Consider the following 27,142-nt stretch of genomic DNA (forward strand, 5'->3'; position numbering starts at 1 on the left):
TGGCTACTGGCGTTTGTCATAGCTGCAGGTTTAGTACTGTTGCCTGCTACAAGATGAGAGCCGAACTTTTCTGTCAGCCTGCGCTTTAGTCTTTCCAGTTCTGGTGGTCTTTAGCTGCTGTTCATACAGGGGTGTGTGGTTCTGGTACAGCAAAATTCTGGAACAGCCTTGTCACTGGAGTGGTGGGAAGAAGAAAATAAAGTTCATCCCAAGTGTGAGATGTGTCGGTTTATTAACAGCAGAATATAAGGAAGGTGCCAGTGACTGCAGGGCATTAAATTCAGAGATCCAAGAGATCCTTGTTGTGTGCATTCCAAGGTTTTAGACAAGTGACTTTGCGGAGTTTCTTGATATTGCTTCGAGGCAGCAGCAGACTGGGCAATAAAGGCTGTGTCTGTAGTAAAGGGCTATATAGAAGGATCATGAGAGCTTGTCTTTAAGTCCCTTATAAGACACCTGTCTAGCTCAGGCTTACAAAGGCATTTGAGCTCTGAAAGACTGCAGTCGTGCTCTTACTAAGATTTACGGAATCACTTGCATAACTTCATTGTCTCGGTCCCATTACCTGCCAAAGCAGATAGGTAACTTGGTTGGGTAGCTACCATAGGCAGTTTCATAAATCCCGTAAGACACTTTAAAAGTATTTTTAATTTGTTCCCATAAGCTTTTCTGTATAACCGAGCACAAACACACTTTTCTTTATTTAAAGCCTTCTGTCTTTTTCCTATTCCGTGTGTGCATGCACAAACAAAAAAAAAATCATGAGATCTTTCTCAAATTTCCCCATCAAAATTCATTGCAGTCAAAAGTGCTATTTTACTAAATGGAAATGTTTGTGAAATTATTCTAGCTTTGTTGAAAATCTTCATATTTTTATCAAAATATGAGATGTACCAATGCTATATCTGTAGGATGTGAATATGTTTCAGAAATATATTCATGAGAAACATCAGCCTGAGAAAGTCAGTGGCACTTTTTGGCAGACTTAAGAGAAAGCAGGAGTTTTCACTGAAACTTTTATCAGTGGAGAAGAAATGATTGTTCAACAGATTAGATGTAAAGTATAAAAGGAATTCTGCTTCATTATTTAAATTCTTCTGAAGGAGGATACAGAGTGGAGTAGTTTCACCAAGATGTACTTGGTTTTGTATGTCAAAATTTAATGGGTTTGTCTGGTAGAACAAAACAAACCCTTAACATCTAAGATGTCTTGTGGTAAGTTGTACTGCCACATGCCCATTTTGGTGAAGGGCTGCCAAGCTTGGCCTGTCAGTGGCAGGCACACGAGGGCTTCACACTTTTTTTTTTGTTGTTTCTGAAACCTTGAAAAGACAAAATGTAATATCTGTCCCCTGGCTGTGGCTTCCAGCAGGTGACGCACCATCCCAGTGACCTTCTCTCTTCTAGAAGGTGTCTGCTCTTGACCTCGCACCTGTCCCAAATAATCCCCCTCACACAAAGGATGTAAATGGCAGTGAAATACAGCACTAACACTCACAGCAGTTCCTCTTTCTTGTGTTGCCTGTTCCCCAGATGTGGAGACTGGAGTCTCTGTTGTTCTCTGGGAAGCTTGTCCAGCATCCCAAGCAGTGCGAGAGCTCTGCAGCCATTGTCTTTCCAAGTGCATCACCGCTCTTGCTTTACTCTTGTTGATCTGAGAGTAGGCAAGCTTTCCTTCTCAGGATTCTGTCTGATTCCCCACTGCCACTTGAAAAATAGGGAAGTTAGTATTTGCTCACATTTTGGAGGCTGTTCAGACAGCCTTTGAAAGCTGCTTCTGCAATCCTAACTATCATTGTTATTATTATTAGCATGGTAAGACTGATTTGTTTTGAAGTAAGACCTAAATAACATAATAACATAACTGAATATGTCAGTACTCTGCTTGGAACAGAAAGGTATGTGGAGTTAAACCTCTGGACTTCTAGTCGTCAACTCTGTCTTATCCAACTGCCTTCAAATAATTACCATGCAAAGATAAAACCTGGGTTCTGTAATTCGAGAGATAAGACAAGGATCTAACATCACGATAAAATAGACTTTGATCTGGAGGGCACAGCAGGATATAAATCACTACGCAATTGTTTAGATGCAATATTTACTGGTTTCTTTTCTTAAGGCACAGCTTGTATTTAAGATAAATGATGTTTAAAAACAGCCAGAAAGTAATATTTTAAGTATTTTTTTAAAGTCAGATTTTTATCTTTCTAACTCTCCTATTTAAAAGAAAAAACAAAAAAAGTCGTTAGTAAAATTGAAGCTCTGAGTAAACACCAGCTAGGGTTTGTGAGTCCGACTTGATTCATATTCCATGAATGTGAGGTTCAGTATAAGCCTGCTAGTTTCCTGCAATCTGCCACCTTGTCAATGGGTTGATCCCAAAAGAGAGTACAGACCAGCTAATAGCAATGCAGACATATGAGCTTGGCTGGCAGCCAAACAAATATGGCCACTGTTTCAAATCAGTAAGTAGACTCCAAAAAAGAAATGGTCTTTTATTATACTCACTTCAATTACATTTTACAAATAAGAACAGTTTCAGAGAAGCAGCTTTTTGCAAGGTAAACCTGAATTCTTGTCACTTTGCTCCTGGCTTTTCACACTCAAGGAATCTGCTGGCTTCACCAGCACTTAAAATGTCTTATTTACCCTTAAGCTTGCTACCAGGAGAACTGGTCAGGTTTTTCTTAAGTGTCTGTTATTCTCCCTGGCCCTCAGCCCCACAGCAGTGTTTTATAGGATTAATTCAAATCAAGTGTGTGAGGGGTGTTTGTGAAAGACATAAGAGAAGGATCCTTCCACATGTTGCTTCCTCTGGGTCATCATTTCAAAGTGCTATATGAGAGGGATACCAGAAACTACTGATGAGTGTCACGCCCTCCAGGAGGGACAGTGGCTTGCTGTCAAGTGGTTCAAATCAACAAAAAAAATTGAATTGTATTTGTGAAAAAAATCAATCTCAATGCCTCTCACTACACCTAGGAGGTGCTCTATTTTCTTTTTTTTTTTTTTACTTCCCAGGATGCAATTAAAAATTAATTTTCTATTTCATAAAGTATAAAAAAAGGCCAAGCTACCTGTAGCAGACATTCATTAAAATAAAAGTAATATAGTTTAAAATTCTTTTTCTATTGGAAAGAAAGGTTCAGACAGATTTTTTTTTTTTTTCCTCTACATAAAATGACTACTTCTCCAATTAGAGTGTTTTGAAAGGTCCAGAAGGTTAGATTTTTCAAAAGCATAAATGATTGCTGGAGTTAGTCTTAACTGCTTTTTGTGCCTTTTGAAAGTCTCCTCTAGAGAAGATAAAATACCTTGTAACATTTTTATTATTAATTAGTATGTATAATAGTATGTATAAGTCATTAAAATATTTTATCTGACTCCTGACCTTCTCTGCAGTTTAATGCAATGCATGCAGTGTGAGAGTGAATACAAAATTCAGACACTTTTTTTTTTTTTTTTTTTTTTTCCTTCCAGGGACACAATAAAATCATAACCTACAGCAGACCTGTATATTTTTGTATATTGTGTGGCCTTATTTTGCTGCTGGATGCTGGATCGAAAGACACAAATCCTCCAGTTTACACAATGTATGGCTTGAAGCTCTTTTCACCTAGATCTCTCCAGTCAGCCAGAGACCATGTAATAGGTGAGTCAATATTTTTTCTAGGACTGAAAAATTAGTTAAGCGTCAGCTGGGGAAGTCTGTGTTTTCCCATGTTGGCAATCAAACGCATGTTATGGAGGCACAACTCTTAAGTCAAATTGATAGAAACATTTGGAATGACTTAAGACGGGCAAGGGGCAGCTGGCAACTTTCCCTCATGTAGAAGGAGTTCTTAATGTAATGAGGCTTGTGGAAAAGTCTCTGTAGAAAACTAACAGCCACTGATGTTATTAGCAAAAGACATCATCTGTGAAATGCAGTTAGTCTTTGTAAGGGCTTGTCTGTGTGGAGCAGTAACTGCAGAATAAGCTGAGTTTTAATGTCTGGAAGCTAATCAGTGCCAAGTCCTCAGATGGACATACTTCTACTCATGAAGAACACGCTTCTGGAATCATACCCTGATGTGGCTGTGGATATTCAGGTATTGCCCCAAAACAGGACTGATGGTCCTTTGGCACTAATTTGGAGTGGCCACAGGTAGAAATACCTCTTTCTGTCAGGACACTTTTTCCTGTTACACACTTGTAGTCTGTAACTGCGATACTGCTCTAGTTGTGTCACAGATATGAGTGCTGAACTGGACTTGGGTCAAGGAGTGTAACACTCTGAGGTATGAAGTAGAAAAGTTAAAGTTTACTGTAGAAGTTGTGAGAACTTCCCAAGAGCAGTGTCGTAGTGTACCAAAGATGACCCATCGATTTGTGAACTTATAAGCAGGAGAACCTACTCTGGTAGAGGAAAAAGCTTTGGGATACAGACTGTATGACCTTTGAGGTCTTTGTTCACCTATGATTGTTGTACTTACTTTTTGCTATACTCAAGTCAGGCTATTACTCCCTGAAAGGCATACTATTTTTAGGAAAGCCTTCTGGTCCTTTGTATGTGTTCATTGGCTTCCAATCCTTCTCACTTGGAACAGGGGAATAATGAAGACCTGCATCTCACTTATTTTCATTAGCTTCTTTCATTACTTTCCTTTGGTCTCATTAAAGTTTCTTCTTACATCTTATTTTCTCTGCCTGTCAAAGGTGAACAGTAAAAATGCTGATAAATAATTCAAGAAGAATCTTAAATGACTCTTGGGATAGAGATAAATGAAAAACTATAGCAACCAGTCTAAGAAAAAAAAATGTATGGTTATAAAAGTGCTAATTTTGGCTGGCCTCAAAAGTGATGGTGGAGCAGGTTCTTGAAACAGCCTGGAGGGGGGTGAGGGAGAAAGGAAATACAGGCTCATCTTGCTGGCTGGCATCTGTTTAAGGAGAGATGGAGAAGAATCCATTTCCCTCTGCTTGTCCCCCATTCCTATTTTGCCGGCTGTGGGAGCTGTCACATCTGTGGCTGCATTTGTTCAAGTGATGTTTGGTGCCACGCTCTATGGAAGTCCCAGCTTCTGGCTGCCATCAATCCTTGCAAGTGTTCACAGTATAGCTACTTCCCTGAGCCATTACAGTCAGCATCTTCCAGCATCTTGCTGTGCTTTGAGTACAGATGCTCTTAGGCACTGAAGGTGTAGAAGTATTTGTTTTGGGTGGTGCAATTAGGAGGGAAGTTGGCCCCAATAAATACCAAGGAAGTGTTGCTATTGTTTTGCCTTTTTTGCCCATTTGCAAGGTATTTTTGATATCTCTTTATTGACTTGTCATTATATGGCGACTTTTAAATTTTTATTTCACTCACTGTAGTATTCAGAATTGATATGTTGGGAAATCAAGGGATTTTTTGATTGACACTACAAATACCAAGGAAAGGAAAAGTTTTCAATTTCGTGTGTTTACTATGGAAAGACGTTGAAGTGATGGAAGCCGTCTAAGGAACTAGTGTGATGCTGCGTAGCATGTTGTTATAAAAGTCTTGAAATAAGGTTATAAATCAGTGGAAATTTGTTAGATGTGTAAGCTAATTACTTAAAAACCATGATTTTTAATAGGTCAATTTCTTTGCAAGCAATCTATTTAGGATGTGATTGTATTTTTTTAAATTGATGATGGTTCTGCTATTGATTTATATTAGTTGGGAGAACATGGCTTTAATTCATTCTAACTTGTCTTGAGTTCCTTATGTCAGTTACCTTTTTGCTAGATTAGCGTACGTAGTACAAGTAAGAGCACAGACAGAGCCAGCATCTGTCCTTAAGTACTACAGGTGTGGTTAATGGCAAAAGTAGTTACCTGCTTAATGCATGGTTGTTTCTGTGGTGAAACTATTTCAGCATTGGACAGATGAGTGACGTTATTTATCAGACATCTCAGAAGAGTAAGTATCGTGTGGATGCAAAATTTTGTGATACTAAGTCCTCCATCTGCTACTTTTAGCAATGACTGATTTCTGTCAGGGGAAGAAAGCCTCTGAGAATGCTCTACTCAGCTATGTTCAAGAGGTCGTCAACAAAAAGACTAGTTCTTGCTCAGTTCATTATTTTTTTCCCTGTGGAAATGTGTGTATTATTACACAGCAAATGGACTACTACTCAGATATATATATTTTTTTAAAAAATAATAATTTTCTAAACTACTAAAATGTTTGCAGTGACATTGCCACTGAGTTACTGTTCTACATTTTTCAAAAGGCCCAAAGTTTTCAAAGTCAAAATTCATGTTTCCCTCCTACACTTATCACCTGGTAGCTACTCCTTTAGAGGAAACCTTCAAACTGCCATGTTAAATGCCAGCAGCTCACGTAAGCTTCTCTTAGTGGTCCAGCTCTTAAACGTGGTGTTGTGGATGGAAATACGTGATGCTTAAATTATGTGTGGAATTAATAATGCAATTCCAGCTGATTAATCAGCTCCTCTATTGTCTGCTTCCCACAAGGGAAACTTGTTCCTAAATTCAATCCTTTTGTGAGTGACAACTGTTTGTTTTCCTGTCTGGTACACTTCTTTGTGCACGATTAGATAAACAAAGCTACTTTAGCTGAAGAAGTTGTTAGGATTATTCACAGTATTCATACAGAAAGGCTGAGGTGAGGACATTGCCATAGTCAACCAACTTTTATCTCCTTGTTTACATTCACCTCTATTAATTTTGGTTTACTGACAGTATAATGTCTCTGGTCTTCTCCTTCCTTACCCTACTCTTATCCAGCTTTTTCTGAGGCTGCTACAGCAAAGGCAGTTGTTTGGTCTGTAAGTCAGTAGTCTAAGATGAGATCTGGCAGTTCTGCAAGTCCTTTGCCTGTGGAACAAGATCCTCCTGCAAGTTTCAGCAGTGAGTTTTTGGGATAGTCGATCCCACGGCAAGTCTGTATGGCCTGCTGGGCAGTTTGTCGTCATGCCATTGTCTGTCTGCAAGAGTGGTCCTTGCTTAGCTTGGTATGGCTTGGTGGGACATCTAAAAAAAGGGCAGAGTAGTAAAGGAAAAGGAGATTAATAATGGCATTTGCATGTAAAAGATTGAGAAGACAGTATTTCCTCCTGTTCTTACGTGTGTACAATTTGTGCCAGTGGCAGGAAGTCGTGATGAAGGGTGCATTGTGAAGGCACGTATGCTTAAGTGAGCCTTGTCTGTGTTTAACACTTGAGTATGTCATTTCTTCTCATGTGTTTGACTTCCTCAGCAAGATTTACAACGTTAGATAGCAATAGTGTATAATAGGGTGAAGATAAAAGCTGTCAGATCAAACTCAGTGTATTGTTTTATTTTAGTACAAGATGTATTAGTAAGCGGAGCTGGGAGTAAAATGTGAAATTAGCATTCAACAGAGAACACAAATACTATTGTTACCTTCTTAAAATTTGACTGTGATGGGAAGGGGAATAAGCTGTACTAGCAATTTGTTTAATTTACTTTTTATGAGAATGAATAGGAAGAAACTGCAGTCTTCCTAGGATGTAAACTAAAAAATACATGCTTGTTTACAAGGAATAGTGGCTGACACACATCTCTCCTTCACCGTGCAGATCATTCTGATGCTAGTACAACGAAGCAGTAAGAATATAATTAAACATGTGCATGTATCTTTGAAAGTTGATGGTACTGGAGACTTTGGTCAAGTGTGTGTTTAGATGCTTTGCTAGACAACTGTGCTAGGGTGCAGCTAAGAGTAAATGGATGGTGTCATGGTTTGGCAGGTGGGAAGGAGAAGTGGCTGGAAATGAACAGAACATTAGGCCAGCAGCACAGTTACCTGAGTTATGACTTCTGCTTTTCCATGACTGTAAGGCAGCCGTTTAAATTAGTATTTCTATTTAGAAAGAGACTGTGTAAAGATGTCAGACTGGGTTAGTGTTTTTAATGTTCTTTCACTGCTGCAAAGTCAAGGTGCTGGAAGCTGGGAAAATACTCTGGGGAAGTTTCATTATATGTTTGTCCCATTTTTAGATGCTGCTTTAAGTGTCTACTGTTGATTGCTGGCAGAGGCAGGATACTGTGATAGCCAAGATACTTGGGATCTTAGCCATTAGAATATTTATTGTTCGTTTATATTGAATGTTATAGCTGTGCTTGAACCATCTCAGATTCAGGGAGGAAGTTCTCAAGTCTGCAAACTGAAATTTCTGTACTTTAAATGGAGCAAATATAACTTTGGCAGCAATTGAGACACAGTAAGGAGGCTACATGATGCTGTGTTTTTCTGCCGCTGTTTTTATTCAAAATAAAGCTTAAAGTGAACCTCTGAGCTTTAGTTTTTCATGTGTGAAATTGCATAATTTGTTTTGTATATGTGAGAAGGAAAGTGTAATTGCAGTTGAGGCTAAGGTATGCTTACTTGAGTAATCTTCAGAATTTATTGCAACAATTTCATATTCTGATATGATGCATGTTTCTCTGTTCTCCATACGTTGTGATGTATGACTGTGTTCTAACATACAACTTTTTTTTTTTTTTTTTTTTTTTTAGTGTTTTTATATTGCTTTCCTGCAATTTCTCTTCTTGGTCTTTTCCCTCAAATCAACACGTTCTGTATATATCTTTTGGAGCAGATAGACATGTTGCTTTTTGGTGGTTCTGGTGAGTAGCCAGTTTCATCCCTTTCTGGGCTTATAACCTTATAATGGAGTATATTATTGCATGTTTTAAAGCACAGTGCATGTTAAAGCTCGAACAGCTAGTGGTATTCATACAACAGTGGAGTGAATACTAATAAGACCTCCATGATTAGATTTCTTCTTTCTTTTGAAAAGTTGTATACAAGTTGTGCTGTGGCCTGCACAATGTGGCTGACATCAAAAAGCTCTTTTGTAGTGTGTCCAATGTGAATATTTTCTCTATTTATAAAAAAGGAAAACTTTTTTCTTCTGTTAAAACTTCACTTAAAAAACAAAAGTAAAAATAATTTTTGCATTGTTCCGTAGTAAGACACGTTCACAAGATACTGGTTGTGTGATTTTTCTGGTGTTATTTCAGTCGGAGATTAAGCAACGCCCATGAGAGACAATGTATCAGGTCTATTTGTTGATAGTGGTGGTTTTGTTTTTAGTTATAGCTTAAGTAACAGAGAAGACTGGGATGCATCTAAACTGTCATCTTAGTTTGGTTCAGAAACAAGTTTTCTCCTTGTTCCCGCTTGCCACATATTGTTTTGCATCATGGAGTGATGTCAGAGTAAGCAAACTGGATTCCGTTTGAATCTAAAAGAAAGGTGCATTGTAATAGTGCACCTATTGCACTCCAAAGACAAATAAGCATACAGTCTGTGGAACCAAACTAGAGGTAGTCTACAGGAAGGGGTCTCAAACACATATATCATGGATATGACATCCTCAGCACTTTTCATTCTACAAACCCACACTTACTGCATCATTCTGCTTGCTACTGTAGACATAACCTTTGGCAAGTGGTTAAAACTAGTACGGATGGTACAGGTGTTCTTTGCTTTTTGTTTCATATATACCATAGCAGACCCGGAGGAAATCACGTGTTGGGTAAAGTCGCCATTCCATCAATAATGATGATTCCAGTGTCTGTTGAACCCTAATTAGAGCATGATTTTGCAGCCACTATGTCTCCATTGTTGAGACTGCTGAACTCCTAATTCCATCTGACACCTTTTACTACCCTACTTCTGGAATCTCTCAAAGGAGGTTATAGCAAGAGATCAGCTGGCGTCCTCTTTCTCTTTAAGTTTGTTCATGTATCTTAATATGGTGCATATCATGCTTGACTGAACAAATTAGGATGGTTTTGGATGATAACGGAGCCTGTGTCTGGGGAGCAAAGGAGGAAAATTCTGTGTGGAGTTCGACTAGGAAATTGCCTGTTTGGTAGATCACTTAATTCCTCCTCTGTACAGACATGAAGAGTCATAGTGATGTTTTGGCAAGACACTGTTCAGCACAAAAAGCAGTAGTGTGTGACCTCAGGTAAATGGAAAACACATGGAGTACAATAGCATTGGGCTTTCAGTCTTATCTGTGAATAGTTTTGTGAGCTTATTTGGGACATCAGAGGTGTTCTCTCAACAACCAGCATTGTGATATCTGATTTTAATCTGTATACCTCTTGTGATGCAAGAGCTGTTTCATTTTTTTTTTTCTTTTGATTGCACGTTCTCATTTAAGAAGAAATTAACTAACCTGTAATGCCTGTATTTCAGCTGCTGCTGGGTTCGTATCTGCGCTATACAGCATTTCCCGAAGCTTTGTGGTTCTGATTGTCCTATATGCTTTCTGCTTCAGTGCAGTGAAGGTAAGCCAGAAAAACAACACTGCAAAAATTCAAAAATTCAAGATCAAAATTCATATAATCTAGGCAGACCAGCATTGTTTGGTGCTATCTTGTCATTGTTGTTTATCAAGATAAGCTTTGCAAGCCATCTTTCAGATTGTGCCTATTAGCTACGCTGAAATAGATTGAAACTGTAGGAGAAATACTGGAGTAAATGTGTGTCTAATAGCTGTGACTGTTTGCCTCTTGCATGTATCAGTCTGAAATTATCCATTGAATTTCCACTACAAAGACTAACAGCAACCTTGGCTCTAAAAAGCTGCAACTCCTATTGACCTGCGTAAGCAAGGCTAAATTAGGTCAAAATTCCTGGTTAAGGTCCATATTTTCAAAGGAAAAAGTACAGGATTTTGTTGTTGCTTGATAACAGTATGCTTAAGAATTTACATTTCCAGCTTGGGCAGATCAGTGGACCATCTAACCCAGTACTGTGTCTGCATTTCCATAGGGAAATGCAACTTAGAAATTTTATGCAAGCCAGATGACTGCCATGCTTTCTTATAATATTCTGCAAGTATCCACAATTATTGGATTAGGGGTGTTGGAGAGTGTATCCCTGCTTATTTCATTTGATATCTGTGGACCTGTTGTCTATTAATTTTCCCAGTCCCTTCCTGAATGTGCTGGTCCTGTCTATCTCCAGCACTTTCTGTGCAAACAAATTCCAGATGTTCACTGTGCTCTGTGCAAAGGAATGTTGTCGTTCTTTGGTTTTTAAACTGATCTGCTAGTTTCACCAAGTCTTCCTAATACCTAGTATTGCAGGAATTGTGGAAGAACTGTTTTAAATTCACTGTACCCACTGCCTTTGCAGTTTTGTAGGGATCAGTTATGTCACCCCAGCCATCTCTCTAAACTGAAGAGACTCAGCCTTTCTAGTGTTTCCTTGTAAAGAAACTGCTCCTTTCTGTTAGGAGCAGCTAAGTTAATTGCCCGAGTCTGTGCCTTCTCTTACTTCGTTGTGACTTTGAGATGTGGAGAGCGAGTTGTGTATGGTGCTCAGCATGTGGATGTACCACAACTCTATATGCTGGCAAAATGACTGTCTGCCTTGCTATCAGTACCCTTCCCAGTTATGCCCAATGTTGTTTTATTTGGCAGATGCTGCATTTTGAGGCATGTTCAATCTAAAGCATTTTTTTTCCAGTTAATTTATATGTCCTCTGCATTTTTTTAAATTTTATTTAAAGAATAGCAATGAAATTTTGTCTGTCTTCAAGTGTGCTGTAAAATTCCTGGTGACTACAGCAAGACCAGAAGTTCATCTTGGGCTTATGTTAAACTTTATCCTTTAAGGGACAGTCTTCTGACAGTGTTTCATTGCAGGCTAGATGCTGACTGTGCCCATGCAGGGGTGCACCAGGATGTGCAGTGATTTACAAGCTGCTCTCGACATCTTGCGGGCGTATGTGAAGAGGATGCTTTGTGGTGCTACACATATGTAGCACACACAGAAGTCCCAGTATGAGGTTCTACAACAGCCAAGGATGTATCATGTCAACACCCAGGCTGGTGATTTGCACAGATGAGAAGGGAGATCAGATGTTTTGTTAAGGGAATTCTTTTAAGGAACGTAAGCATTTCTATAATTGCTTTTAACAATCTTCCACTTAAAATTTTGAATAGGAGCCTTAAATCAAAAAAGGTCAATTATAATGCTTTAATGATCTCTCACAGATGATCAGAGCTGGCTGTGCCTGTGTTATTAACCACTCCCAATAGTAAGGTAAAATGTATTAAGCCACCATTTTATCTTGCCCCTGAGTGGCTTGAGTCCATACACAATAAATTATGGCAACTCTGCTGCTGAGCAGTGCTACACTTCAAATATCTGTGAATGTGTGGTGTACTCCCAGGGAATCTCCTTTTGCCAGGTTCACCCAGTGTATCGTTTACACTGGTTTGACCTGATTCAACTGTGTGATGCTAGAAAGTTTAACTGCTTCTTATGCAGTTTCCTGAAGTAGCTAGTATTCCTGCTACTGTTTTCTAGCTATGTTAATGATTCAGGAACTGGCAGCTGCTGAGATGGAAGAGGTGGATCTCTGTAAGGATGAACAGAGCGAGAAAAAAATCTATAATGGAGGGGAGGAACAACGAGAAAAATGGAAAGACCTATATGGAAGGAAGGAACTGAGTTAAATCGCTGTTCAACAGGCAAATATCTGGGCAAATGTTCAATTTATTTTTTTTTCCCCCTAAGGTTAGCAGAGGGCAATTCACTAGTTGAGGACAGGGAAGCTGTGTGATGGATACTTTAAAAAATAGTTTTGTAAACAGTATTAAAGCAAAGCTTCTACACACTCCTTTCTCAGCAAAGTATAATTTAAAGTATTAACTTTAAATTACAGCATGCAGGTGGCTTTGTAGATAAGCAATCTCCTTAAGATTAGACTTCAGACTGCTTAGAAATGTGCTTTTAATGCTACCCTGAAGTTGTAGAGTGCTGTGAAAGATCTACAAGATATCTGTTGTAAATTACCAATATTAAGTGCAGACTTTCTGTTCACGCAGAAATTACAGTTAATTTGAATTTTTATGGCACTGTTCTTGTGAAGGCACTTCTGAGGAGGTTAATTTAGAGCATGTAAAGATGATTCCACTTGCTTCAGCTCATAATCTCAGTCCACTGGGGTGCTTGAAATTTCATACATGTTTTCTTCTAGAAGTTATGAAATAAGCACTTGTGTTAACCCTCCTTGTTCTTCAGTCAGCTCCAGAGATTTTTTTGTTTTGGACTGTTATCTATAACATTGCAAGAGAATGATTCTTTCATTGATGGAAGAGAAGTAGAGACTGGTTTAAATGTAACAGAAGAATCTGATCCTGAGTAGAGACCACTGTGAAAGGTGGTCAAATACTCCCGTAAGAAACTAGAACTCTTTTGATGTGTAGCGAGCAACAACTGGTCCTAATGAAATGAAGGTCTGGATTTTTGGTGCACTAGAAATTGCAGAGTTTAAGTCAAATCTGAGTCTATTTCATTGAGATGTTTGCACAACGATGATGAGTACATGGTTTTCTTTAACATAGAAATGTCATGTCTTCCACACTTGTGCTTTACAGCTATTTTTTTATTTTACTCTTTTCACTTTTAGTTAGTTTGGCAAAACCAACAGAGCAAAATTTTTGGTATTTATTGAGTCAAAAAATCACCCAATCAAGAAGATTCAGGGCAGGGAAACAAGATAGACTGTCTCTGGCACAGGATTTCTGGGTTGCAAAGCTTATTTCTTGGCTGAAATGTAGCATCGTCAAATGTAAACTCTATTTATTGGCAGAATATCTTATAGCTCAGCAGGTGTAACTACCAGAGTTCTATTTCCTGAAATAAATTGCAGACAGAATGGACCTCTAAGTGGTTGTATGCTTTTTACTGTTGAACAGTTGCTTACATCAAACGCCCAGGCTGAAGACTCATTCCAGCAGTGTAAGGCGTCAGCATCTCCTTCTTTAAGTGGTTCTTGTGTTCTAATTATTATCTTGCAGGGTGAAATGTTCTAGCCTCCATTCTCTGTGTACATTAATTATTCCAAAAGGAAAGATATTGTCCCTGAAGAAGTTCATTAGAAGAATAATTAAATGACCACCTGATTTTCTTTTTTATTAAAATAAATAAACAATGTTCCTTTTATAACAGATCTGTGATCTTAAGTGACTTTTTCTTGTTCATTTTTAGAACAGAAACTACATATATGTATGTATGATAGTTTGATTTAGTTGCTGTCAAATTCTGAAATTATTTTAGAATAGCAAATTCACAGCAATTAATTCTCTGCTCTAGAACTGCAATTTTAGAAAAATTTAAAAGAACTGAGCAACTGTTTTGGGATATGTCCACAAAACAGTGTAAGTACTCAAGGTAACTTTCAACATGCGAATATAAGCTCTGAGAATTGAGATAAATAGGCCTGTGCTGAAATCCTCTGCCTTGTCCAGACTGATTTTGCTGTTATGTTGTACAGAATCAGCTGAGAGTCTCTATGAAAAAGCAGCTGCAGTATAGACATGCTATTAGTTTAACTTAATAATTGTCATTGATTTTTGTTCAGATAAGTTACCTGAGGAAAATTACTATACAGTATTCTTGATTGAGAGTTCATCCTGTGATCTGCAGACAAAATTTGGCATGCCTGTTGAGTTCATCTGGCCCTGCCACTCTTTCTGAATGACCTTGCAGCATCTTTGCCATCGCATGACTGAAATTTTTCTCTCTCATGGCTAAAATGCACATATCACCTAAAAGAGGATGGAGAGATCTCTAGTCTTGTGCTAACGGTGAATGTGCAGGTTGGATCATGTGGCAGGCTGCTTATGTATCCCATCAGAGGACTTGATCAGAAGCATGTGATGTGTTTTGGGGAGTGGCTGCATACAACTTGTCTGGCAGAGACAGGGTGTTATGTGACCAAATATGTACTTTCCACACAGCTGAAATAAGGGACAGTCTGTTAGAAGGGCAGGTGTAAACTCTTGGAGGAGGAACACAGACACATTGTTTGGAAGTGACTGAGAAGCGAAGGGGTCCCACCTGCTCTGGCCGAGCGATCAACTTCCCTCCTCAGAATGCTCCTCAGCAGGTTTGCCCTTGCTTGCTGTTTGTGTGAAGGAACTGTGGGTCATCAGTTTATTGGGACCTCCTCTAATGGTGCTACTACTGGATTACTCAGGTTTCTTTTAAAGCTGTCAAATTTTAAAAGAAAAAAAGAAAACCCAGAATTTTTTACAGTAGGATGTACAGAGTCTTGTATCTTGTAAAATTATAGCAGATAATTTCTCCAGAAAATCCCAAAACACAAAGTAGCTGGAATTCTAGGTCTCCATCCATTTGTTTAAGGACTGATGGACAGGACACTGTTCATCACTGTTGTCAGTCAAAGGAGCGTATTGTGAGTGGAGCAGATTTTCAGGTTGCTCTCTGACATAGCTGAAGTTGTTCCCTCTGGTGATGATGCAAAGTCACCTGGATAGATTTTTGATTTACAGTCATGTTATCTCAGTGATGCAAAGGTGGTTTGGCTACAGCTTTCAGGTGCTGTAAAGCATCTTTTCATAGATCATCTCCTATGACACATCCTGTCATGAGAGATGTGGCACAAGCTACTTACCCAGCCTTACACACAACAGTGCTGTGAACATGATTTCAGACAAGAGAGAAGATAAATATCTTAGCTTCTGAAGTGCAAAGGCTTGAGTTTCTCCTGCTTGCTTTGAGATTTTCTTTTATCTCCCAGGCCTCCGTCTAATGCTACCATCACTCCTTATTCCAGTTCTTTCCAGGTCCTCTATGAACTTTCATTTACTTCTGTTTAATAAAAAGCTCTACATCCTAAATGTAGTTTTATCACCTCTTTTGGTCATTCCTTGGATTGTTACATCTAATAGCAGCAATTTTTCAGCTCACTACTGTTTTGAAGCTGTTAGGTAACTGAGTTTAGTTTAAAATTATCTGCTTTCACTTCAGCCTGGCTTTATTTCTGATCTCAGCTTCAGTCCTGTAATCTTGAACAGAAATTGGCAGCTCTAATAGCTACCTTAGCTTTGATATATGAAAGGGTTATCTCTTTTTCCTGGAGGAGGTGGCTTTGTTTTCAGATATTACATCCATCAAATTGAAGACAAGGGAACTTCTGTGCCATCTTTTTCACTTGATCAGAGTTGCCTGATGTGCTGATTTTTGTTTCCTGCTCCATCTGTTTTGTGGTCTGTGGTCAAATATTTAACAGATATGTTTAAAAATAAGTCAGGTGTGCCCTCCTCCTTTTTCCACAAATATTCAGTCTGGAATTTAGCCATCTTGATATCAGTTTTTAGCATTCCAGCACATCAGTGTTTTGCTGTGGGGCAGAAGAGCACATCCCTCAAGGTTTCTGGAATCAGTCAGTTGTCTTCTGCCCTCTATTCCAATCAACTGGTTTGGTTTTGAAACTTATCCAGAACCAGTGAATTATTTCCCATCCAGCTTTTTTGTTTTGTTTGGGGGTTTTTTGGGGGGGGAGGGGGCGGTGTTTAACTGCTTAAGAAACTTGCAGTTTATCTTAATCAGCCTGGAAAAATTTCAGATTTTGGACTTGGGTCAGAAAAATTAAGCGGATGTGAATGAGTTCATACGTGGCACAGCTGCCCCCTCCAGCTCTGTGTAAGTCCATTTTTAAATTTTTTTTTAATGAAAGTTTTATAGTTTCCATTATCTTATATCTGAAGAAAGCATTTTCTGGTAGCTTATTTATCACTTCAATGGACAGTTACTAAAAATCCTGTGAGTATTTTAAACCATTCTTAGCTCACATTGATGTAGTTTAGTTTGTTGTTTAATGAATTTAAAACTCATTAATCAGAATAACAATGCTTCTTGATTCCTGTTTTCAACGATGTGGGATTCATCTGTGTACTCATAATTTTGAAATATTTGTCTTAGGGTTTTATAACAGGAAAGAATTGCAAGCATACATCTCCCTCAATCTGCTAAGACTGCCCAAATAAATTTCTAAATAGCTCTGAATGGGCCCATGTGTATAGACAGAATTCCTGGTTGTGTAAGTGACCAAAAATAGAAGTATAGGATTATTAGACAGCTTTGTTTCTACTGCATAAAATACTTTAGCCTTGTTGGAGGTTCTGAAGGTAAGGCTCATCAATTTTATGTACTTTCCAATTTAGAGACCCCCAAGGTTCTAGCAAGAGCTGTTAGGAGTATTAAATTTTGGAGAGGATTGTCAGATATCACGCGTTTCAGTGAGTGATATCTGCAGCTGTGGTTAGACTTGCACTTTAGTCATAACTTCAATAGTTATGCTGTTAGTTTTCTGTGGATGTAATATGAACTTACTGTCCAGATATAACAGAAAAAGTAAATTATGTCTGCGGAATCTGATACGGCTCAGGATTACTCCTACAGAAGTATGTCACTGTATAGGAATATATAAATCTGCGCTTCTTGTTTAGGATAAATTCAACATTACGTGAAACATGAGTATTCATGCCCCCTGTCTGAAGTTGGTGCTCATCTTCCTCTCTGGTTGAGGAATCCAGTCGCAGACCAGGACCCTGTTGTGTATGGGGGTGTGCGCATGCACATGCATACCCCTTCATCAGTCCCATCCTTGTGGATTTCAAATTTCAGCCGTGAAAATATGATCACAGATAAAAGTTGGGAGTGCAGAGAAACGGAGACAACATTGCTCGGAATGGGTAGTGGTATCTGTATTCTGGTAGCTTAACACTTATCAGGTTTTTGGAGCTCTTCTGGGAAAGTTATTTTTTTTGCTTTCCATGGATGATGGGAAGATAAGGCTGGTGGGCATCTCTCCCTAGAATTTCTCTGTAACCCGTGTAACGTGAGGTCCATGAATGATACACATTTCCTGGTTTGTGTTCACTGACAATGAGTATCCATGGTGATATAGTTACGCTTACAGTTAACCTTGTAGAAAACAAGTCATTGTTACCATTTTCTCATACTTTTGGAGGCGGAGGGAGGACTGTCTTTTACAGTCTCATTCAGAAATTTTTTATATGTTCAAAAATAGGATGATAGTATTTCTTTCAATTTACCAACACACATGTAGAATGGCTGACTGACAGCTGCCTGTTGCTTGATATGAGCAACGGCATAGATCCACGATGAAGCTGGGCAGCAGAAGTAAGGAGAGAGACTCCCCCCCAAAAAAAAATTGGTTGAATAATGATGAAATAATGAGAGAATGGGAAATTAGATGATGTCTGTTCTTTGTGAAGAACATCTGGAGTTTGTCTCCATATTTAAAATGCCAATCAGTATGCAAACACCTTCAATAATGCTTAATGCTGCAGCAATCCACAAAGTCTTTGAGTTGAGAGGAATGTTCTGGAGAGAGAAAAAAGGTAGCAAGTATTTCTACTTATCACAATGTTTCTGCTATGTTCAGAGCACTTTTTGTCTCTGGAGTAGGACATACGATTAATTTCAGGGTATCTTTGAAAGACAAGAGTTTGCTATATGCTTTTTTTTTTTTTAAAGGAAGAACGAAACAAAAAAAGATAAATAATGTAGAACAGAAAACTACTGTCACCACTTTTTCATTTTCCTCCCCCCCTTTACCCATGGTAAAAGGCTTGTAAGTTCAAAGACATATTTATCTTCCTTTTTAGTGGGTTGTTTGGGGATTAGTGAATTCTGTAGTTGAAATGGAACACCACCATTCTGACCACTGGGTCTGTTGTAACTCATCACTTTCATCCTTAATCCTGTAAGTCCATTTCGTTTGTTTTAAAAATGACTGTGCAAGTGTCTGCATCAGTCAAAACTGTATATGAAAGCACTACATGTCACCTCAACCAAATGAGGTAAAGTAGGAAGTCAAACTCCTTTTCTAGTGTGACAGATAATACCAGCTTCCGAGACTAAAACCCATCATTCTTGTTTTCCCACAGAGAAGAATCATTGTCCAATTATCAACTATATTGGTTTTTTTTTCACCTTTTTATTTTAAAACTTTACCAGTCATCATTAGTGGAGGAGGAAAATGACAAAATGAAGCAAGGTACATAGCACTGATACTGGAGAAATGGCACCTTTGTTCATTCTCACCTTTTGTACATCGTGTAGCATTATTCTGGAAAGTCCTACTCTCTAGGCACATAGCAAATATTGACAGCTGAGCTTTGAGGGGACAATAATGCTTTGGCACTGGAGCATGGGCCAGCCAAATGCAGAAGCTGTGTGTAATATACAGAAAATATGGAAGTAAAGAGTTCCTGAGACATTAACATGAGGAATCAGCCCTGTGCTGTTTTACAGTAGAAATAGAGTGGAATGATTTCTCAAACTGGCTACTGATCCATTTCAATACCCAGGTATATTGCTGGGTTCTTCATAGTGTTTTGCTTTTGAAGTAAGTTGCAGGGTGAAGGGGCAGTCACACACTAGAAGCCGCTGGGGTTGATCTCTATGCAATTGTATTGCCCTGGATATTCAATGGATACTTGGATAGGCTGTGATGCAGCCATTTTCAGAACATTCTGACTCCAGTTATTTTTTTTTCAGTGTTTTGAAGAATATGAATTTCTTACCTGAGACTAAGCATGGGAAAAGTTAACCCAAAATGTATTTGGCCCCAAAACTAGAAACAATGAAATAAAGAGTGGAACTGGATGGCGAAGTTTAACTTGTTAAACAAACGATGCTGGATTCTTTCAGTGATACCATGTAACTTTCTCTTTTGTTTGTAATGACTGTTTTAAGTAGGATTGTTTGATAGAACTAGACACTTCTTTCTTTCATCTTTGTGATGTTCAACAGTATGATGAGAGGAAGGTGATTCTTGGAAATAAAATTTCACTTCTGTGATACCAGTTCTTAGGATAATGGGAATTTCATCATTAATTTCCAAAGAAACCTCACATTCCAGCAGGTGTTTGTCCCTTAACAGCAAATGAGTTTGTCTTACCCAGATATTCATTGCCCCTGAAAGAAATTAAATCTTTCTTAGTATGAGTCAGCTTTGCTAAGAAGTCATGCATATCACTGGGCAAAATAAGTTGAAAAAAATACTTTATGCTGTGAAAATATTGGTCTTGTACAAGTCATGAAGTTTTTCAATCAAAAGGCATACCGCAGAAGATGACTTGTTCATACCAGGTAAACAAGGCTTAAAGTTTCACAGGCCCTACAAGTGTTGTCTCTCAAAACCTACCCAGAAAGTGCTCTGATGTCAGGATCTGGTACCTGCACATTCACTTGATCAGGTAGAAGTTGTGTGGAGGCACTGAACAAGCCTAATAAGGGAAATGGCCGTGGATCTGATCCACTGAGTTTGTGTCCTTCACATCCAAAATTTGTGTCCTTTTACAGCCAGGGCTCGCAAGCATGTCTTAGGATCCCTAATTTGTAGCTGAGAACTCCACAGATGAAGCTTGTCTTGATAAGTGTTTCTTAAGCTTCATGTTCTTTCTCTTATTATTTCTAGCCAATTTTAGCTGTTTAAGTCAACCGGAGGCAGTTTCTCATCTTGGTTATGCCCAGAGTGTGCTGGCGAGTGTGTAAATTGTCTCTTGTTTCTCTGCTCGGGGATGTTGCATACGGTGGTGAGCCCTCTCCCTCTCCGCTGTGTCATCCTCCAGGCAGGGCCTGGATGTAACACACAAGGCAGCAGAAAGATTTCAAACTGAGCTACCAGAACTGTACCTCGCTGCCTGATTTAGATGACACTGGGATTTGCCGCATACAATCTGGCCACAGGTCAAGTAACTACATATCAATTTAGATTTAGACAAATACAATGCACTTCATTTCACTTGTGTCTCATTTAAATGAGAATTTGCCTCTAGTGTTTCATTAAAGAGGAAAGAAAACCTGCCTTTCATGTGGTTTCCTAGCTAATTGCTGATTACAGAGGAATTACATAGTATGATCACAAAACATGCCTCTAATTGCAGTCTTTTCCACAATAATAGACTTTGATATATAAAAGGATTTTCAGTCCTTGGTAGATGGTGTAAAACTGTAGATGCTGTGCATTTAACACTGTATGTATGGCTTAGCCTGCTTTAAAAAAAAAAAAAAAAAAAAAAACAAACTAAGTTCTGCATTCCTAACTTACAAATACTTTGCTTTCTGTCCTTCTGTTCAGGAACCCTGGGATGCACAACACATTCCAGCGCTGTTCTCTGCTTTCTGTGGTCTGCTAGTTGCACTTTCTTATCACCTCAGCAGACAAAGCAGTGACCCATCTGTATTGATGTAAGTTGTCTGCAAATGTTACTCATTGATTACATAACCAGAGTGATGCCTAGGTTTCAGAACCACAGGGATTCTCTCCCGAAAGTACTGTGGTTGAGGTGGAAATTCCACGCCATGTCTGCCTGGTTGGTATCAGTCCTGTAAATAAATGAAGTACTGCAGTCAGATTGGCAGCAAGGCTGGTGCTTTTTAAACAGCACTATCCAAATTCTTTGAAGCAGATTTCACCCTCTGGGAAATTGTGTGCTTTCCATGTTGGAGGATAGCAATTTAGTTGAGGGGGCTCTCAGGCTACTGCAGTTGCAGAATATGCATTGGGTAGCACCATGGCAAGGAGGAAGGACATTTCATGTGCTGGGAAGATGGCTCAGTTCCAGCTCTTGCTGAGGTTTGCTGTCTGTAGGCTATGCCTCTGTTGAGATTAACTCCTTCCTTTTCTGCTCTGACATGGCAGAAATAGAGATAGCTGAGGAAAAGTAATGTGTATTAAGAGCTGATACTGCAAATAAGGGAGATCCAGGGGAGAAGTCCCAACATTGTGATCTGCAGGTTGAGGTGATGTGAAAGAGGCCCATAGATCCATAGCTCAGGGGTGACAGACGTGAGTTTTCCTGTGTGGGAACTGTGCTACGTGGCTGTCATGGGGGCTGTGGTGGTCCGACAGCAGCTGGGCATCTACGTATATGGCTGTGGGATTAAGCAAGCAGTTGGTATAAATGTGCCATCTGGGATTCTGCTTCACAGACAGCTCAGTCTTACCCTCGAATGGTGCAGAGGGCCTGTGAGGAAACTCACAGGTTCTCTCCTTTGATTCGTGAGGTGCGTTGTGTCTCTCTTGGGTGAGGCTCTTTAGCGTATGAAGATTGTAGTAGGCATATAGTAAGTCAGGGTGGTTGGATGCACAATTCTGTAATGCAGCAGAGAGAAGGGAGGAGTGGAGGGCTTTTTAGGCCATTCAAGATTATAATTGAGGAGGGAAACTTGGGAAAAGGAGAATTCTGATGAGGAAGGAAAGTATATAGGGCACTAGCAGAAAATTGGCATCTCAGTAAATCTTACTGACGACTTGAGAAATTCCTTCTTTACCATCCAGAAGACTGAGTGAATCTGATATTTATACATTACTAGGTTCTGATGTGGTAAAGTGAAAAGAACTGCTTATATCTATTGCTATTGACTTTATCCAAAGCCTAGTGTGTCTGGTACTGATGTCAGTTAAACCTGGATCAAGCTTTGCATAGATGGCGTGTAGTTCATCGACTGTAACAGTATGGAACTCAGCTGTGGAAGGAAGTGAAGCACTGTGCTGTATTAGGGAGATTTGTTTAGCCTTGGAGTAAAATATACCCAGGTAAATTGCAAATCAGCATGCAAGTATGAGCTCTTTCAATTTTGAAGTAATTTAAATGTATTCTTCTCTCCCACTCCCCAGAAAGGACACACCAGTTCATTAACTTCTTTAATGAAACAGCAACTTGTCTTTCCTTAAGACTTTTGTTTTAAGGAAGTAATCTTAAACCATCAAATCCATTTTAACTTTTAAATCTAGCTACCGATTGTATAACATTCTTAATCAAATCTTCAGCAGCTGAAATGGTTGTTAAATATCTTAAGATTAAGAATATGTGTACAGCAGCATCAAATGTTTGTTGTGCAGTCATTATCAAAATGCATAATCTTTTAAAAAAGAGATTTAAGGTTTTGATTTTTTTTTTTTTAAACAGCTCTGCACTTAATTAAAGGAAGTTAGGGAGATTGGAAACAGTATTTAAGGCATGGCCTGTGGCATAAATTTCAAGATGGAGGAGGAGGTAGCACACAAATCTTGAACAGAGGATTAATATTCAGTTTATAGAGAAATAGCTTCTTTGGCCTTTCTAATGTGGGTCTGAACAGCTCCCATGTTGGTTTCAGCTTAGCTGAAACATTAATAAACAGCACGTATGCAACAGTGCCCTCTGTGCTCATTCCTCTACGTGACTGAGTCGCATTGATTGGACTGCTGAGACTCCTTAATATTTTGTTGCAGAAGTTCTACCCTGATCATAGGTAGAGCTGGTTTGTTTCAGTCTCCAGCCATACAGAGATAAGATAGCTACTGCATACACGAGGAAGGAAATCTGAGGCTGTTCCTCCTCCTCCTCTGCCCCCAGGAACATTCAAATCTGTTGGAAATGCTCGTCAGTATCCTAACTAGGATTTTTTTTTTTTTTAACAGGTCCCTTATTCAATGCAAATATGTCCCTCACTTTCTACGTCAACAATCTGAAGATTCGTCAGCAGATCCACTCCCAGAAAAGATGAGAGAATCAGTGGTAAGACTTTTTATTTCATTACTTTCTGTTCAAAGCTCTCTCCCATCCATTTTCACTACTGAGGAACCTTTTAAATACTCCCACTTAGTAATTTAAATATTTAAATCACTAAAAGCACAGAAAATAGGAGGATATATATCCTCTTCCATTAAATCCACAGATGGAAACTGAGAGAAATTCTTCTAGATCATCTTTCCACTGAGGCCAGAGGGCAGAAAGGGGATACTGCATTTTTCCTTTCTGAAGGGTTCCTTGATATAGTTGATTCCTTGATATAGTTGATAGGTAAGGTGCTCTTAGAGCTTGGGGAATGGGGCATCCCGTCCCATACTCAGAGAGCTGATGCAGGTTCTGTGCATAGAGTTGCAGCCTGGCAACCTAGTATGTACAAGGTAGACTGGAGTGTTCAGCGAGCATTCTAAAAGGTGAGCAGTCCTCCAAACTCCCTTTCTGCTTTGGAGGGGGACAGGACTTGGTCTGCAGAATTAAATGTGTTTGAAACAGCCCTTATTTCTTCTTTTTCTAGGGCTAGGAGGTGACCTGGTTTTCAGGAATGTCTTTTTCTGTGCCAGGAAGTACAGGTGGAACATAGACCAAACTTGGCACCTAGAGAGGGAAAAAGCATGTGAAATGTGACTAGTATGAGAAAAGAAGGTACATGCCTGGTGCCAAGCATTGCCATCTCATTGCCTCTTCTTTGCTTGACAGGCTGTTTGTTTCCTGCTGTCTGGCACATAGCTCTAAGTTTGTGTCAGCTTATTTCTGACTTTAGCTTAAACATCCAAATGACCCATCTTCATTTTTGTGTCTTTTTATATATATATATAAAAAAATCCCAAACACCTCTTTAACTGTTAGCCAGGGGAGGCTGATCTTATAAAGAGATCATGTGGGAAGATCATCAAGTTTCCAGAAGTATTAAGGAGTGTTTCTTAGAGACATGAACTGTGCTGCTTCTCGACTGTTGGACAGCCCTTCCTCCTGACCACATACCTGACACCTCTATCTGAGCATTTACAAACTAGGTAATTATTCCTAAAGTCCTGAATGCTTGCGGAAGCAAGGAGCATTCATAGAGTGCCTGGAAGACAGACTTTTTTTGACCCGTAGACATGACCGAAAAGTCGCTAGTGCCTAGTGGTACAGGTTGCTAGTGCAGTAGCTCACCTGGCTTCCAGGTGTCCCTTCGAAGGGATGCAGCTCTTCTGTACATCTTGTACCATATTTGTTGGGCGTTTTATAAGGTGTTACACAGCCTACATTCAGCACATGAATTGATCCTACGTTACCAATGTTTTCTGCTTTTCTTTGCTAAGCTGCTGCTTAGATTGTTGTTTTCTACTATGTATAATGTTAACTGCTTACTCTAGTAAGCCCCACATAAGATTAAGTGATATGCCTATTTCATGTTGCTTGTGTTGAGCTACAGTTTCTTGCAAACTAAACTGTTTGCAACAGAGTCACCCTGCAATATGAATGTCCAGCTAGTAACAGAGTAAAAAGCAAAGCATTTATGTTAAAGTTTTGCTATATTCTATGACATTTCTGGTGTGTAGGTTATTCCCACAGTTCATTGTCATCCATTCTTGTACATGGGCACTGTATGGCAGATGGAATGGAAAGCTTCTCGTTTCCCCTATATTTATATCCCACTTGTATCTTTTGCTGATAGTGCCCTTCTTAGAGCCCTAAGAGCCTGATCTCATCTGTTCTGCAGATGAAGCCTTGCCAGGGGACTGAAGCAGTTACTGCGGCTGTCCAGTTAACTGGTTTAATTTCACAGTGCAGGGGGAAAAAACTTGAACAAGGCTTCAATATATTGAAAACAAAACCCAAAAGAATGAACAAATTCACATCTAAGATCCTGGTTGTATTTTCAAAACTGAGTCATGCTGCAGACTCTCAACCTATTTTTGTATCAGTAATGTGGACAGGGATCTGATGTCTTATCCTAACACAGTTACCACTGCCGCACTTGAGCCACTGGAGTGGAAGATGCAGAAGCACAGGGAGAACTGCAGTGGGATTGGCTAGACATAAGAATTCAGTTCTTCTCTTCACCATGTCTCATTCCTGTCATGTTTTGCCGGTGGTTTTTTTTTTGCATTTAAGTGGGATTCCTGGCACCCTTTGCTTTCCAGGATCTTTCCAGGCTTCCCTCAATCTGTATAAAAGCTGTAAGCAAATGTGTTTGCTTACAGTGTCAATTAGCAGTGCTAGTTCTTCCACACTAGGAGATGTCTTGAAGAAAGAGAGGGCAATTTCTGATTAATGCAGGCTCTTTGGCTAACCCCTGTGTTATCTGGTCCCTCTGTCTAGATTAAACACTAACCAGTTTGGCAGGGGACTCCCACTGCTATCTCACAGTGCAGTGCTAATAGAGGAAGTAGGGAAGAACTGAAGCAGGAGAAAATGCATGTCCCTCAAGCTTGAGGAGCACAGTCAAGCCACAGTCTCTGCTGACTTGCTTCAGCAGCAGCAGTCATGTTTAGGATGTAGGACTCTGCTGACTCTTAAGAGCCAATTTTAAATAGCTTCCAGAACTTCTGCAAGGGGATCTTCAAACAGTTCAGAAATGGAATGAAACAATATGTCAGTATTTGAAGGAGATTTCATGGTGGTAGTTTGGTTTTTTTTTCCTCTTAGAGTGCTCCTATGTGAGGAGAGCATCCCTAACCCCCTTTCGGTGCCAAGAGATGGCAGGATGCAACACAACAGACAGCCTTGCCCTGGTCTATATACAGACTTATGGTCTATATAACATGCCATTTAAATAAGACCCATTTTAATCAGGAACCCTGAGGCGTACAGAACCAAATCACCTCCTCAAGGAGCTGAAAGCAAACAAGGTTAATATTGAAAATTAATGTGTTGTATTCTGTAGTGGCTTTGCATTGATGTTAGGAATAATAAATACAGCATCTCTAATGTTTAGTTACATGACCTTTACTATTTTCCTTTGCCTGAATAGCTGTGTAAGAATTGCCAGCTTTGAAAGCCTGAATTATAAAGCAGCTGTGATGGATAATTGACCATTCAACTTTGAGAATGGAGCTTCCTACCATTATAATTAATTTCTATAGGCATCCACATGGCTGATTACTAGATTAACCAGTGGCCTGAGGGTGCTAATGTGTTACATTCAGACTCAGCTTCCTTCCTGGCCTTTAATATAAACATTTAGATAGCTAGTAAAAGGATTTGTACAAAGCTTCAAAAGCATAATTGAAAATAATAATTAAAAAAAAAAAGTGCCACTGTAGTATGTTCTGCTTGTAAAATCTCCGAGGCATCAAATGTAGTGGTATTGGTTTGGGGTTTCTTTTTTTCCTTGAGTGTAAAATGGAGAAAAAAGAACACTTGCTTTCACTCCAAATTATAACAGTGATTATGTCTCACTGCAGAGATTTTAACTGTGATCAGAGCTTAGCTTTTCCACATTAGACCAATTGCAATGAAGGACTCAAGCATCACATCATAGGGCTATTTAACATTCAGTTCGTAAGTGCCTGACCTTGGGAATGGAATCCAAAATCCTGCTTTGGACAGTTGGGTGTAAATGCAGTGCAGGGAACAGAGTTGTGTCCTAGGTAGGCACATGCTTTGCGGGAGCTAGCTGCCTTCAGCAGGAAGGGTGGAAGCACAGATTCACCCACAGCAGCCTGTAGGTAAACGCCCAAAATTTTTTCCTAGAGATAGCTCTGAATCCCCTTCAGTCAGACAGATAACTGCCCAGGGTCAGCAGTTTCCTGGGGGGAGCCTGACCACT

At 39.3% G+C, this 27,142-nt stretch overlaps 1 protein-coding gene across 1 annotated transcript in view; it reads left to right on the forward strand.

Moving 5' to 3' along the window:
* PCNX2 (pecanex 2) overlaps window positions 1-27,142 on the forward strand; it is a 160,949-nt gene that overhangs the window by 47,129 nt on the left and 86,678 nt on the right. Inside the window, exons 13-17 of the mRNA XM_086743929.1 lie at window positions 3,481-3,652; window positions 8,512-8,622; window positions 10,208-10,299; window positions 20,949-21,058; window positions 23,277-23,373. Of these exons, the coding sequence (XP_086600055.1) occupies window positions 3,481-3,652; window positions 8,512-8,622; window positions 10,208-10,299; window positions 20,949-21,058; window positions 23,277-23,373 (582 nt within the window). The remainder of the gene's footprint in view (window positions 1-3,480; window positions 3,653-8,511; window positions 8,623-10,207; window positions 10,300-20,948; window positions 21,059-23,276; window positions 23,374-27,142) is intronic.

This window comes from Chlamydotis macqueenii, chromosome 3 (genome assembly GCF_036417535.1).
Source record: "Chlamydotis macqueenii isolate bChlMac1 chromosome 3, bChlMac1.mat, whole genome shotgun sequence".
Classification (NCBI taxonomy): domain Eukaryota; kingdom Metazoa; phylum Chordata; class Aves; order Otidiformes; family Otididae; genus Chlamydotis; species Chlamydotis macqueenii.